The sequence below is a fragment of the Leucoraja erinacea genome, chromosome 13, assembly GCF_028641065.1.
Source record: "Leucoraja erinacea ecotype New England chromosome 13, Leri_hhj_1, whole genome shotgun sequence".
Lineage (NCBI taxonomy): Eukaryota > Metazoa > Chordata > Chondrichthyes > Rajiformes > Rajidae > Leucoraja > Leucoraja erinaceus.
Genome location: NC_073389.1, coordinates 38797577 through 38813508, shown reverse-complemented (window position 1 = coordinate 38813508; position 15932 = coordinate 38797577). Strand labels below are relative to the sequence as shown.

The 15932-nt window shown below is 39.8% G+C and overlaps 1 protein-coding gene across 2 annotated transcripts in view; it reads right to left on the bottom strand.

The window, feature by feature from the left end:
- Window positions 1-391: 391 nt before the first annotated feature.
- Window positions 392-15932, bottom strand: part of LOC129702889 (NXPE family member 3-like) — a 29571-nt gene continuing 14030 nt past the window's right edge. For both annotated transcript variants that reach the window (XM_055644962.1, XM_055644963.1), the window contains exons 4-6: window positions 8095-8168; window positions 5277-5486; window positions 392-3016 (exon numbers count right to left, since the gene is read on the bottom strand). In XM_055644962.1, coding sequence (XP_055500937.1) covers window positions 2463-3016; window positions 5277-5486; window positions 8095-8168 — 838 coding nt within the window. In that variant the 3' untranslated portion in view covers window positions 392-2462. The remainder of the gene's footprint in view (window positions 3017-5276; window positions 5487-8094; window positions 8169-15932) is intronic.

Here is a 15932-nt window from a genome sequence, read left to right as displayed (position 1 = left end):
TCATTCCATACATGAGTGTAATCTAACCATTAACCTCAAAAGCAGGAAGTGCAAAGAGAAAAATGCAAGAAGGCAGAATATAGATTTAAGCATTTCCATACAACATGATAGAAATGTATTCATCCCCCGAGGAAAATTGGTTTGCCAACAGTCACAACACACAAGATACACGAAAGCTTGAAATTAAAATTAAAAGTGAAAAAATAAGAAAAAGGACATTGGCTGGCTGCCGTGTGCACAGCCTTAACTGGAACAAATGAAAGAACAAACAAACAAACACAGGCTCATCCCCTGGGCAAATGGTTCTAAAACTAGAGTGCCCTCCCCCTCCCCACACCGGATCCCCCTTTGTTCACCCAATGTCCCTCAAGGCAACCCCCTCATGCCGGGTCCCCATTGTTTTCCCCTGCCCCCTCACGCTCATCGACCGCTGATTGCGGGTCGATCGCGAGGCCCCACCACCGCTGAGGCTCCCGTTGCTGCTAAGGCAATTACAGTTAAGGAAAATAGTGTTACAGTTAAGGAGAAAAAGTCCAGTGCCCGCAATGACTTCACAAATGGCTGAAGTGAATGAAGATCGGGTCGGAGCAGAAAACCAAGATCATTGTTGCCCCTAATTAATACAAAAGAAAAAACTGCTCTGACGACCAACCAATCCCACTGATGGGGGATGTATCCCTGTTTTATAGCTGTAATTTCTCAGTGAACCTGTAAACCTTCTCAATTTCTTGACCCTTCGGCTAACCTATAAATCTTTGGATAAAAATTAAAACCTACATAGAATTCACAAAAATTGATTAAAGTTAGCAGATTTTATTTGAGCCTTGAGAGAGTAAGAAAGGCGAGCAACAGAGAGAAAGAGACAGCAAGATAGACAAGTAGAGATGGAGACAAATTCCGAGAGACAAAAAGAGACGGGTATTTTGTCTACATGCGGAATTGCATCCATTATGTTTAATTCCACTGTGTGCACCCACTGTAAGGAATTATCATGAATTTATTAAAGCTATCGGAATTTATGTGAAAAGCTTGGACGAGGTCATAGCCTCAGAATTAAAGGACAATCTTTTCGGATAAATGAGGATAAATTACTTTAGAGGGTGGTGAATCTGTGGAATTCTTTGCCACAGAAGGCAGTGAAGGCCATCAGTGAACACTTTATAAGGCAGAGATAGATAGATTCTTGATCAGTACTGGTGTCAGAAGTTATGGGGAGGCAGGAAATGGGGTTAGGAGGGAGAGATAGATCAGCCATGATTGAATGGTGGAGTAGACTTGATGGGCCAAATGGCTTAATCCTACTCTTCCTTATGACCTTATGAGCCTTGAGAGAGAGTAAGAAGGGTGCGCAACAGAGAGAGAGAGAGAGAGAGAGAGAGAGAGAGAGAGAGAGAGAGAGAGAGAGAGAGAGAGAGAGAGAGAGAGAGAGAGAGAGAGAGAGTGAACAAGAGAGACAATTAGAGATGAATGCAGAGTCAGAAAGACATAGAGAGAGGGCATAATTCCTCTGATTACTCCAGGTTTATGATTTAACTAGTGCATTGAATCATGCCTGAGAAGAAATGTTTAAGGCATGCTCTGAACAGGGGTGGTGAATCTGTGGAATTCTTTGCCACAGAAGGCTGTGGAGGCCAAGTCAATTGATATTTTTAAGACAGAGATAGATAGATTCATGATTAATACAGCTGTCAGGGGTTATGGGGAGAAGGCAGGAGAATGGTGTTAGGAGGGAGAGATAGATCAGCCATGATTGAATGGCGGAGTAGACTTGATGGGCTGAATGGCCTAACTCTGCTCCGATCACATGACCTTATGACCTTATGAAGTGGCTAGCTGGTAGAAGAGTGTTTGGTATCTGGAGCTTCCTAAGAAACTAAAGATTAAATCACACGCAATGGAACAGCACATTAAAGGGACACAATGGTAAACAAATTAGAATATGTTAGCAGATGTCTTCTTTAAATGCATACTCATTAAAATTGGCAAGATCGTTCACTGGCAAAAACTTAAAAAAAGGCCGAGAAATTCTAGCCTTTGGAGCCTTTATCTTGGTAAACATAACGTAGGGTAGTTGGGGAGCAACAAGCGGAACATACAGGAGCACGTGGAAAGGTCACTCATGCTGGGATCGTTCCGGTCGCAAGTGGGAAAATCAAGAGATTGTTGAGGCTGGAAAACAGAAAATGCTGGAAGCACTCAACAAGCCAGCATTCTCCGCTTTAATTTCATACGTCAGTTTAGATAATACCAAAATTATTTACTGACTCACACATAATTCAAGATAATGCAGAGGGGTAAGAAAATAAAAGATAGTTTTCTTTAACCAAATCATTGCATATTCCTACAAAATTGAAGTGTTAAATAGCGCAAAAGGAAGCTGATATCAACGTTTCAAATGTTAATCGGTTTTAGGTTGTTCAGGCAAACCTTTGATTATGTCACAACGGAACAAATAAAACTGCTTAATTATTCTCAGAAGGGCACATATATGAAAGAAACACATCTATTTCATTCTTTACAATGACTTGATGAGGGTGTATGTTATGGGGCAGGTAGTGGGCTATGGTCATTTCCCATGCATCCACAAATGCTACGTTGATGCCAGCCAATATCCTTCTCAGCACTGAATCAAGCTGATAGGAAAACCAGTCACTCTGGTAGATGCTGAGACGTTGTGTGAGAGCGCGTACGTTCGCTGTCTTTATCACCACCAATGTATCCGGACTCCTGCCCAACAGTCGTAGAATTGATCTCCGGATGGACTGCAGCCTCCAAATATACACTTCTATCGGATAAGCGGTAAAATGGGCACATAAGGTAATTCCGATAACTGTGTTTCTCCCTCCTTTAATTTCATCTATTTTGTTTGAAATGTACCGCAATTGCTGACTCCAAATATTATAGAATTGAACTGGTGGACCATGTACGGAAAACTCCACCATGATGTTGTGTTCCTTGTCCAAAGCGCAGAGAGGTCCAGCATTTCCAGAATAGCCAAGGTCAAATGAATTGAGACCTGGAAGGAAAATATTCCATTAAGTGGGATTACATTAAGTTCACATTGCTTGGTTAATATTTACATGCATTCAAATGAGCAGGATATTTTCAAACCTAGGGAACCAATTAGAGATACTAGTATGACAGGGATACATACTTGGCCAAAAGATTTATTCTGACTTCTGACTCTGATATTCACTGGAATTTAAAGGATGAGAGGGATCTTATAGAAACATATAACATTCTTAAGGGATTGCACAGGCTAGATGCAGGAAAGGTGTTCCTGATGTTGGGGGAGTCCAGAACCAGGAGTCACAGTGTAAGAATAAGGGGTAGGCCATTTAGGACTGAAAAAACCCTTTTCACCCAGCGTTGTAATTCTATGGAATTCTCTGCCACATAAGGCAGTGGAGGCCAATTCACTGGATGTTTTCAAGAGAGCGTTAGATATAGCTCTTTAAGCTAATGGAACCAAGGGATATGGAGAGAAAGCAGGAATGGGTTACTGATTTTGGGTGATCAGCCATGATCATATTGAATGGCGGTGCTGGCTCGAAGGGTCGAATGGCCTACTCCTGCACCTATTTTCTATGTTTCTGAACATATTAAATCCTTTTCTCTTTTCGCACATCCCACCTGACTTGCTGCTGAATGTTTCAAGTCTTTTCTGTTTTTATTTCAGAATTCCGGCATCGGCAGCATTTTTCTTTCTATTTTTAATAAAGGTCTCAGGAGTTGTGTTATTTGTATTTTCTTCCACAGCTATTGGTCCAAGTCTGACAGGGTCTCCCAACCCCAGTGGGCAAATGACACTTTGCTTTCTCTTCACCAACAGCTGTGTGAAAAAACCATCATGTGTGCACTCTCTGCCCATGAGCCGATGCAGTTTCCAAAATGCCATTCCCTATCTGCAGTGGCAAGAATATAATGTGTACAACATTGGCTTCAAGCTGATTTGACCTGTTGTACATCACTCATAAAGCAGATTTGGGGCGGCACAGTGCACAGCGGTAGAGTTGCTCCATTATGGGCCTGTCCCACTTAGGCAATTTTTCACGCGATTATCAATTTGCCGGCAATCGCCTGAAAAACTGGCAACTGGAACAGCGATTGTCAGAGTGGAACACACACAAATGTAGCAAAGGCGGGGGCCAGGGCAAGCGGGGGTGGGGAGTGGTGTCTGAAATTCACACGGTGCAAAGCCAAGGGACAGACACACACCGCGATGAACAGGAAAGTTGGCGCTGTATTGAAGACGGCCAGCACAGTGTACTGCAAGTCCTTTAAAAGAGGGGGAGGGAAGAGAAGGGAGAAGGAGGGAGAAGAGGGAGAAGGTGTGGAGACAACTGTTAAGAAGCCAACCCACTTGGGCCTCCTTGCGACCCACTTACGGCTCAAGAATTCTCGTTGCTCTCCATGGCGGCTTCATTCTAGTCACCGCAAATTTTTCATCATATTGACGACCATAATGAGGCCGCGACTAGTTCCCAGAATGTGGGAACTCCTCACGACCATGAAGGCGACTCCCCGGCAACCACCCGCGAACATGTGTCAACTGCAAAGTCTCCTGCAGTCGCCTAAATAGTTGCCTAAGTGGGACAGGTCCATATGGGAACCAGATCCCTGCGTTTGTTCCTGACTATGCGTGCTGCTTGTACAGAGTTTGTACGTACTCTTAAGCGGTTGGACTGGCTAGATGCAGGAAGACTCTTGTTGGGGAAGTCCAGGACAAGGGGTCACAGCTTAAGGATAAGGGGGAAATCCTTTAAGACCGAGATGAGAAAAAACATTTTTCACACAGAGAATGGTGAATCTGTGGAACTCTCTGCCACAGAAGGTAGTTGAGGCCAGTTCATTGGCTCTATTTAAGAGGGAGTTAGATGTTGCCCTTGTGGCTAAAGGGATCAGGGGGTATGGAGAGAAGGCAGGGACGGGATACTGAGTTGGATAATCAGCCATGATCATATTGAATGGCGGTGCAGGCTCGAAGGGCCGAATGGCCTACTCCTGCACCTGTTTTCTATGTATCTATGTAAAGACATACAGGTCCGTAGGTTAATCGATTTGGAATAAATGTAAATTGTCCCTAGTGTGTGTATGATAGTGTTAATGTACGGGGATCGCTGGTCAGTACGGACACGTTGGGTTGAATGGCCTGTTTCCACGCTTAATCTATAAATTAAACTAAACTAAGCTAAAGAAGACCAAATTCATATGTAACATAAAGCATTTAATATGCTCCCCTCTAAAATGAGGACTGAAAAATGAACACAATTCACCTGGAAGAAATTTAGCCAAGTATTCAAACCACTGGTAGATTGTGGAATCGCCAATCAGATAAATCCTTTTCCCACGAAGACAGGATGTAACATTTGCAGGAGTGTTAAAGTGACGAATATTGCAGGTTGTTGACATCCACTGGTTCTTATAATAAAAGCCAGATGGTGTTGTCATTGGTTTTCCCCGGATACACTTACCAAGAACTGCAACTGAAGATAAAGTGAAGGGAAAGACAAAAAAATGTGTTACACTGTATTACTGTACATTCAACTGTGCATTCATTCCTGGTTAATACATTTGTTAAGATACCAATCAAGTAGACTGCTTTCACCCAGGTCACATTGAAAGCAATTGGAGGGGATTTCAACCAGGAAGTCAATGGTAGTGGCAAATTCCAGGAAGTCCTTCAACAAATTTCCACCAAGTTTAGTTGTATTCATTTATTATATGTGGGCATCACATGTTGCTGGTATTTATTAGTCATTCATACTGGAGATGTTAGTGAAGTCCTGGTGGTGAAGATACTCCATAGACTGTTCGGTGGGTATTTCCAAGCTTTAGGCCCAGCAGCAATGAAGTAACACTGATTTTGTTTCAAGTCAAGGTATTAACTGTCTTGCGGCAAACTGGTAGGTGGTAGAATTCCCATCACTTGCTAAGTGGCACTTCTGACGAGTAGACGCTGAGCATTGCCAAATAATCCTTGGCAGTGTGATGTAGTGAGTTTTATGTTTTTATGAATGGCTCACTCTACAGCTATGGTGTGTCAGGTGTGGAGGGAATGATTAGTTAGGGTGACGGATGTGATATCAATCAAGATGACTGCTTTGTCCTGGCTGGTGTTGGAAGCAATTGCAGGCGCTCTCATCCAGAAAGATGGATGGGGATCTATCACACTCCTGGTTAATGTGTGTGGAAAATGTACCGAGTCATCAATAAATAAGTAACTCCTCACAGACCACACAGTCTCTGACCTGTTCTTGCAGACACAATATTCACATGGTTGGTCCAGTGATGTTTCTGGTCAATTGTGGTGACCCTCAAGTTGTTGATTGTGGGATACTCAATTGTGGGTGTCAAGGATACATGTTATTCTTGTTTGAGAAGATCATTATCTGCTCTGAAGTTCACCCATCTAGAGTACTCACTCTGTGACCTACTATTTCCACTGCTTCTCCCACATTTTGTACAAACTGTAGGAGTTGTGATTCAACTGCTGAGGAAGAATGGTAGCAATACACAGAAGGAGTTTCTCGCCTGTGCTTGACCAGGTATTGTAAGACTTCATGGAGTCAGGAGTTAATTTCCCAATGTGGTCTACTGTATCTGCCTGCATATCATATTGCCACCACCTCTGGTATATACTTCTAATGAAGCAGAATATCGTTCAGAATTGTGCTTGAGGATTCTGTGATGTTTTGTCTATAGGTACAACTAAGGATGGCTTTCACTACAGACACGATCACCTAATTCAGGATGACTTGGTTAACCAGTATGAGTTTGCCACTACCATGCGCAGATTCAGCAGCTTGGTCAGTGGCGGGATGATTTATTCTTATTGTGAATTGTTTGATCAACCACATTGCACTGGCAATGATGAACTCAGTAACTAAATGCTGTCTCTAAACATGCATGCAAAGAGAAAAATAATCCAAGAAGTATTCTGAACAACGTTGTACCCATGTTGTACCCATGTCTAACCTGATGCTACACTAAGCAGCTTCATTGTGATTGGGTGGTAATACACTGTACTGTTATTATTTGCCGTGAAAAGTACAATAGTCGTCCACAAAATTGTTTCCAGAAATAAAATAAAAAGGAGTACAGATCTTAGAGATTGTACCTCATCCCTAATTTTCAACAACTGGATTCTTTGGAGTGGATCCAAATCCAATCTGCATTCTACCGGGGAAAAGAGTTTTCCGCCAAAATAATGCTGTCCTTCTCTTACCCCAGCCTTAGAATATGGGGAACATGAACTGTTTACGGGGAATCACACAGCCATTTTTACTTGTTTTGACAAGTTTCGGGGGATATGGGCCAAACACAGGCAGGTGGAACTAGTGCAGGTGGGACATGTTGGTCGGTGTGGGCAAGTTGGGCCAGAATGCTCTCAGCATCTGTGATGAGGGTAACAGAGTTAATGTTGCAGGTTGATGACCTTTCATCAGAGTTAATGTTTCATCATTCCAACAATGGGCCATTTACCTGAACCATTGACCGTGTTTCTCTCTCACAAATACCGCTTGACCTTAATCTTCAGTTTCATTTCTGATATCTAGCATTTGCAGTCTTTAGATTTTCAATTTTAATTTCCTTATTTTATTACAGAGCATGTTAACAAAATCCAAGTGTTAAAACTAACCCACTAAATACTGTACATTTTGAGATGGCACCAGGTTTATCAATGCAAAACACGACTTAAAAACATTGGTTCTGCATCAAATGTGCAAGACAATTCACCTTGATGCCGCAAACAAATTTATATATTTATAGAACTTAACATATTATACCATAAATTTCATTTTTCAAATCACCAATTAAAATTAATGTCTTTGATATGATGCCTGATGCTGAATGTATATATTTGAATTTTTTGGATTCTATTCCATTATATAAAACATATTTTGCTGGTTAAGATTTACCTGGTCCAGCTAAGTTTAACATAAATTGTTAATCCAGTTCAGTGAATAACTACATGGGCCTTTAAACATGGGCTGAGGTCTTGCATATTTACAGCATGAAACTGCACCACCATTCCGCTTCTAGTTCTTAACAAACCATTAATTTATTAATTATACATATAAATAATCTTACTTGCCCGCGGCGAAGGTTTCACCATTATATAATCAGTGGCATTGGGTAATAAACGCATCTTGATGTTGACTTTACTGTAAATGGAAAAATATTATAGCATCAGACATCAAATCAATGTATAAAGGAAATGTTTACACACGCACACACACACACACACACAGGTACACACACACACCCAAACACATATGATAGATATAATAATAATAATGTATAATACATCCAATAATTTATTGTATAGCTATCGTTGTTGAACCTAACATGCCTGTAAAGCTGCAGGATGTAAGAATGTTATTGTTCTGGTTCATAAGTTTTCTTGATCTTGATCTCTTGATATTTTCTTAAGATCTCTTCCACATCTTTGAATCTTCTCTATTTGCTACCTCTGCAGGTACGGTACCTTATGTGGTTCACACAATTCTGGGAAAACCTTGAATTTAGAACTGAACAAAGAGCTCCAATTGTTTCCAAATAAATAATGTATAAAAGGGTCAGTTTGACATGTTAGCCATTGATTTATCAATCATCCTTTCAAATCAAAATGTTATATTTTTTCTATTGAACAATGTTCTCACCTTTAAGGTTTCAAAGTCTCAAGGTCAGTTTATTGTCACGTACCAATTAAGGCACAGTGAAATTCGAATAACCATACAGCTATACTAAAAAAAGCAACAAGACACACAACTACATAAAAGTTAGCATAAACATCCACCACAGCAGATTCCCTACGTTCCCCACAGTGATGGAAGGCAATAAAGTCCAATTTTCTTCCTCTTTTTCTCTCACGGTCGCGGCAGTTGAACCATCTGCAGTCAGGGCGATCGAAGCTCCCACAGCCAGCGGTCATAGCCCCCACGCCGGGGCTGTCGAAGCTTCTGCGGCTTAGAGCTCCCGAAAGTCGGTCTCTGCCCGGAGACCGCAAGCTTTACGATGTTAAATTCTGCAGCTCCCGCGAGTCGACCCCCGACAAGGATCGCGAGCTCCGTGATGGTAAATGCGCAGGCCGCCAACTCCTCGACAGTGCAGACAGAGATACGATATGGAAAAAAGAGCTATACATTGATAGAAGATTGCTTGGCTAACAAAAAAAAAGAGAATGGGCATAAATGGTCCTTTTTCTGGTTTATCGAACATATTTAGAGAAATTATGTTGATGAAGACTCTGAGGGAATGGTTGATAAGACTGGTAGCTGTGAAGATATAAGGAGACTACAAACGGATAGCTGGGTTAAATGTGCAGACAATGATGTGACAAATGGAAAATAATTGAGAACATATTAAATTTGCCATTTTGGCAGAGAAATAATCTCGTATTTTATCAAAATACTGAGAGATTACAGAGCTCTGTGAGACAGAGGGATCGAGTGGCTGAGTACAGATTTCAGGGAGTGGACATAAATTTGGAGACCAAGTTACAAATAGGTCAACCATGATCTTATGTGACGGATCAGTGTCAAAGGGTGGGCGGCCTTCACCTGAAGTCAGTCTGTTTGAATGTATGGCTAAACAGTTTACAGGATACAGCCTGAAATCTTGAAACCTGCTCTGCAGAGTAGTTTTGTTTAGTTTAGTGGACACAGGCCTTTCGGCCCATCGAATCCCTGCCGACTAACAATCACTCATACACCAGTTCACTCCTACACACCAGGGGCAATTTACAGAAGCCTGACTACGGATGCTGTCTGTACGAAGTTTGTACGTTCTTCCAGTGGTAAAACGGCATGGTTTTTCCCCGGGTGCTCAGGGTTTTCTCCCGCACTCCAAAGACTTAGAGGTTTGCAGGTTAATTGGCTTCTGTAAATTGTGAATTGTCCCTGGTGTGTAGGATAGTGCTAGTGTACGGGGTGATCGCTGGTCGGCATGGACTCGATGGGCCTGTTTCCATGCTGTGTCTCTAAAGTCTAAAAAGTCTAAAGTCTACTGCAAGTGTAGGTATAGTCACTGTCAAACCCAGCATCATCCCCGATGCCACAATAGTGTTATCTGATTTGATCCAAACGCATGCAACACAAAGCTGCTCCCTATACTTCAGAACATGTGACAAACATAAACTTAAACCTAAACCTAAACCCATTGGGATTGGCAGGTTTGGGCACCATATCTGAGGAAGGATGTGCTGGCTCTGGAGAGGGTCCAGATGAGGTTTACAAGAATGATCCTAGGAATGAGTTCTAAACTTACGATGAGCACTTGGCACTTGGCGTGTACTCACTAGAGTTTAGAAGGATAGACAATAGGTGCAGGAGTTGGCCATTCGGCCCTTCGAGCCAGCACTGCCATTCAATGTGATCATGGCTGATCATCCCCAATCAGTACCCTGTTCCTGCCTTCTCCCCATATCCCATAACTCCGCAATTTTTAAGAGCACTATCTAGCTCTCTCTTGAAAGCATCCAGAGAACCCGCCTCCACCGCCCTCTGAGGCAGAGAATTCCACAGACTCACCACTCTCTGTGAGAAAAAGTGTTTCCTCGTCTCCGCTCTAAATGGCTTACTCCTTATTCTTAAACTGCGGCCCCTGGTTCTGGACCCCCCCCCCCCCGGATCTAAACCGGATCTAAACCGCAGCTAACATTGAGTGACCTGTGGAACAAGGAACTGCACATACTGCTTTTTATGGTGGGAGGGAGGGAGAAAAAGAGGATTGGGGAAAGGAGAGGGAGGGAGAGGTAAGGGAAGGATTTGGGGAGAGGGGGAGGAGAGGGGAAAGATGTGGGGAGGTGAGGATGGAGAGTGGGGGGATTGAGGGAGAGGAGGGGGTAGGGAGGGAGGAGGGGGGGGAAGTGCGGGAGGTGAGGAGAGTGGGGAGGAGGGGGAATAGAGGTAGAGGAGGGGAGGAATGGGGGATGTAGAGAGTGGGGAATAGAGAGGAGAGCAGTGGGGGAGGTCAGGAGGGATAGTGGGAGAGGATAGGGAAGATGAAGAGTGGGGGATAGAGGGATAGAAGGGGGTAGGGAGGGGAGAGAAGTTATGGAGGGAGGGAGGGAATGACTGAGGGTAGTGGAAAGGAGGGAAAGAAAGGCGAGGGAAGGATTGGATGAGGGGAGGAGGAGAGGGGAAAGAAGAGGGAGGGTGAAGAGGAGGGGGAGGGAGTGTTGGGGGATGAGGGAACATGAGCCGTGCCTGCGCAGTTGGGGGTTAAGCATGAGTGGTGGAATATTGCGTTGGGGGAACGGGTTGCATTGGGGATCAGGTGAATGGTGGAATATTGCCTTGGGGTAGCAGACCCAACAGGTCTGCACTTAGTGTAATGATTTTTAAAACTTCAATTATTAAAATGTTGCTTTAACTCTCCTTGGAAGAATGACTGATGAATGTCTGGACCTGGAAGCAAGAACTCGGAGATATAACCTGAGGTTTCTCGGAGTAAAGGAAGGACGAGAGGGACATGAATCTCAAGCATGTACTTTCGTTACTGATTTACTCAAAGATATCTTTGAACTGTCGGAAGAACCAAGAATAGACGTCGCTCACCAAGTTGGGCGTGTTGCAAGAGGAACAAATTATTCAAGACAGATAATTGTGAAATTCCGTGACATCCCTTCAGTGGAATTTATATTGAAAAAGATCACATGGGAAGAAGCAGACATACCGTGGGGATAATGTGCGAATATTTCGCGACACACTTTGAGGGATGTCCCGGGAGTAAGATATGGAATATACTTTCCCAGAAAAATGAAGGTATCTTATAACGGTGTTGAACGCTCATTTGCAGATCCCGGAAAAGCTTTAAAGTATGCAGAGGATATCGTTAAAAAAACATCGGGGCAAGCTGCCAAGGAAGAAGATTGAATTTTTTACAGAGTTTTAAAATGGCCGAGTTACCGAGACAATTATAAAGCTTATCTCGTTGGAATGTGTTATTCAGAGAGCTTGGTTATATTCAACCTTGGATGAAAAGCTCAAAGTTTAACCCCTTGGCACCTGCTTGTACGGTAGTTAACCCTTTGGTACCGGCTTGTATGATGTATCGTAGTTATAGAATGGGATATTATGTAAGAATCCAGGGTGGATATATATGGGAAAGTTTAGATTAGATTAAGATTGGATAAATTGGAAGGACATATATACTTATATAATTGTGTATATGTTGTGTTCTATATTTGTTTTGTTTTTTTACTCCTTATGTCTCTTGCTGATTATTTTTTTTTTTCTCTCTCTGCTGTCACTGGCACTGGTTTGATAAACTCATATAAGAAAAGACAAAATATGAAACGGAATGTAACTTTTTATGAGGATTCACCAAGGGGGAGGAGCTCAATGTATAACAACATCACGGAGGTCTATACATTTTTTGCCATCATTGATGGCTATTCGTCCTTAAGGTATCTTCCCTTAGATACCTTAATAGCACCTTTTTTTTTAAAGCACAATCAAGATTTTTATCTGTTTAATTTTTTTGAAAGTAATTGTATATCACATTTTCTTTCATTTTCTAAGGCACTTTACAAGAAGGAGATGCAATATAAATCTAATAAACCGGGATGACCACCCAACTAAAATTCTGAGGTATTTGGTTGCACCATATGATTCAGGAATATTACCTTGATTTACAATGCAAGACGATAGACAAATAAAGAATGGAGGAATTACATTTTGTAGTTGGAATATAAGGGGTGCCAACGAACCAATTAAGAGGGGTAAAAATTTTTGCTCAACTAAAATCGTTGAAAAGCGACATCATGTTTTTACAGGAGACACACATGAAACAACAAACACAAATTAGATTAAAGGCGAATTGGATAGGCCAAACATACTACTCATTTACTTCTAAATCTAGGGGTACAGCCATTCTTATTAGAAAAGGTATTCCTTTTAAATTAAAGAATACTATATCAGATAAAGAGGGAAGGTATATTATAGTTTCGGGAGAAATTTATGCAATCCCACTAACTTTAATAAATATTTATGATCCGAATTTTGATAACCCCCAATTTTTTGATAAAAGTATTGACATAATATCAGAGTTTAATTACCAAAATGTGATAACATGGGGGGACTTTAACTGTGTTTTAGATTCATATCTAGATAAATCAGCAAAACAAAAGAAGAGTAATTTAAAATCTAAGACTAGTGAACTTCTAAATACATATATAAAAAATACTAATATAATAGATGTATGGAGATCTGCTAATCCAGTTGGAAGGGAATACTCATTTTACTCTTCGGTACATAAAACGTATTCAAGAATTGATTATTTTTTAGTGGATATGAAATTAATGCCATATACAAACAACCCAACATACCACATTAGTAGTATCTCAGATCACTCTCTGTTGACATTTTCAGTAAAATTTGAGGGAATGCCGGGTAAAAAAATTTGTTGGAGGTTTAATACACATATTTTAAATGACGTGCAAGGCTATCAATATTTAAAACAACAAATGAAACTTTTTTTCGATACAAATGATATACCAGGTACTTTGCCTTCTTTATTATGGGAAACTTTTAAGGCTTTTATGAGAGGAATTATAATTTCATATCAAAGTTTTCAAAATAAAAAGAATAAGACAGAACAATTGTTGTTAGAACAAGAAATCAGACAGTTGGATAATGCCAAAGATTCCACGACAGATAAACACAATAAGATAATATTACTGAAATTTAAACTTAATCGAATTTTATTGGCAAGAGTAATAAGACTATTTCAAATTACAAAACAGGAACATTTTGAGTTTGGTGACAAACCACATAAGCTTTTAGCTCACCAATTGAAAAAACAGGAAAAGGAAAATACTATAAACAAAATTAAATCAGAGAAAGGTGAATTACTAATACCTTGCCCAATTTTACCAAAACTTATATACATCTAAAATTAAAATAGAAGATAGTAAAATAAAAAAAATTCTAGATAACTGTAATCTTCCAATACTGGACCTTTTGGAACAAGAGGAACTAGGAGCCCAGATTACAATCAAAGAAATAGGTGAAACAATAAAATCGCTGAAAAATGGTAAGACACCGGGACCAGATGGTTTTAATAATGAATTTTATAAAGAATTTCATGTGATAACGACCCCTTATTTATTTAATTTATACTCCCATGCTTTTAAAGAAAACAAACTACCTGAAACACTAACAGAATCAACTATTATGCTTATTCCAAAAAAAGATAAAGATTTTGAAGATCCGGGCTCGTACAGAGCTATATCACTTTTATATACAGATCAGAAAATTTTAGCAAAGATTTTAGCAAGAAGATTAAGCAAATATATTAGTAAATTGATAAACCCTAATCAAACGGAGTTTATATCCAAAAGATACTCATTTAATAATCTGAGACGCTTGTTTAATATAATGTACTCGCATAAAGTAGAGGAAGAAGATATATCAATTATTTCTTTGGATGCAGAGAAAGCATTTCATCAGGTAGAGTGGCAGTACTTATATAAAGTACTACAAAAATTTAATATGGGAGAGAATTTTATAACATGGGTAAAATTATTATATGATAAACCGATGGCAAGAATTTTAACTAACTAATCTCAAAAATTTCAACTATCAAGGGGTAATAGGCAGGGATGTGCACTATCACCCCTGCTATTTGCCCTTATGATAGAACCCCTGGCTGAAAGTATAAGAATTCATCCGAATATTCAGGGCTATAATACCAGGGACTCAAAGAGTAAAATCTCATTATATGCAGACGATATACTTTTATATATTACAAAGTCACAAACGAGCATACCAAATTTATTAAACTTAATAGAGGAATTTGGGTCTTTTTCTGGATATAGAATAAACTGGAATAAAAGTGAAATCATGACATTAAAACCTCAAGAACCTACACACTTATTGAAGTTCCCCTTTAAAATCGCAACAGAAAAATTTAAATATTTGGGTATTCAGATTACTAGAAAATAGAAAGCATTATTCAGCGCTAATTTTATACCTTTATTAAATAAACTTAATACGCTGATTAAATTTTGGAAAACACTTCCCTTATCATTATTAGGTAGAATAAATGCAATAAAAATGATCTTCCTACCACAATTACAATACCTATTTCAGTCTATATTTGTGGAGTAGGAGTGTGGAACAAATTGAACGAGGAATTAAAGCAATGATAAAACATGAATCATTTTAAAATGATATATAAAATAATAATTTTCAAGGGGTACCGGGATGGAGGGGATGGTTGACAAGTGGAGGTTAATGTTTATCTATTGCTTTACAATTGTTTACTTATGTTTGGTTACTTCATATATGAAGTTTGTATGTGTATAATAGTTGTATGTATATATATGTCTGTAGGTATTATGGGAAATTGCCTGGGGTAGTATTATTATTATTAATTAATTGATTTTTAAATATGGTAGAAGTTGGGGAAAAGGGGTGAGATTTAATAAGTTATTCTTCTTCTCACTCCTTTTCGAGCTTGTACAGACACAGAGTTGGACATTGGCAATTTGCTTTTTGTTCTTTTCATTGCTTGTAAATATTGATTGTAATGTCCAATTGTTTGATAATTTCGATTTTGTTACTATTAATGTCTTTAATGTCTTTACTTGTTCGGAATTAATAATAAAATAAATAAATAAATAAATAAATAAAATATATTTTGGTATATATACCAAAATATTAAAAAGAAAAATTAGACTCTACTATTACTAATTATATTTGGGACTATAGATCACATAGAATCACAAAAAAACACTTATGTAAACCAAAAGAGGTCGGGGGACTTTCACTTTCGAATTTTATGTATTATTACTGGGCAGTGCATATTAAGAATATGATTTATTGGTTGGATAGTTCAACCCAACAGACAGAATGGATAAAAATGGAGAAGGAGGATTGCCATCCTTGTAATATAGGAACGATCCTCTTCTCCCCCAAAAA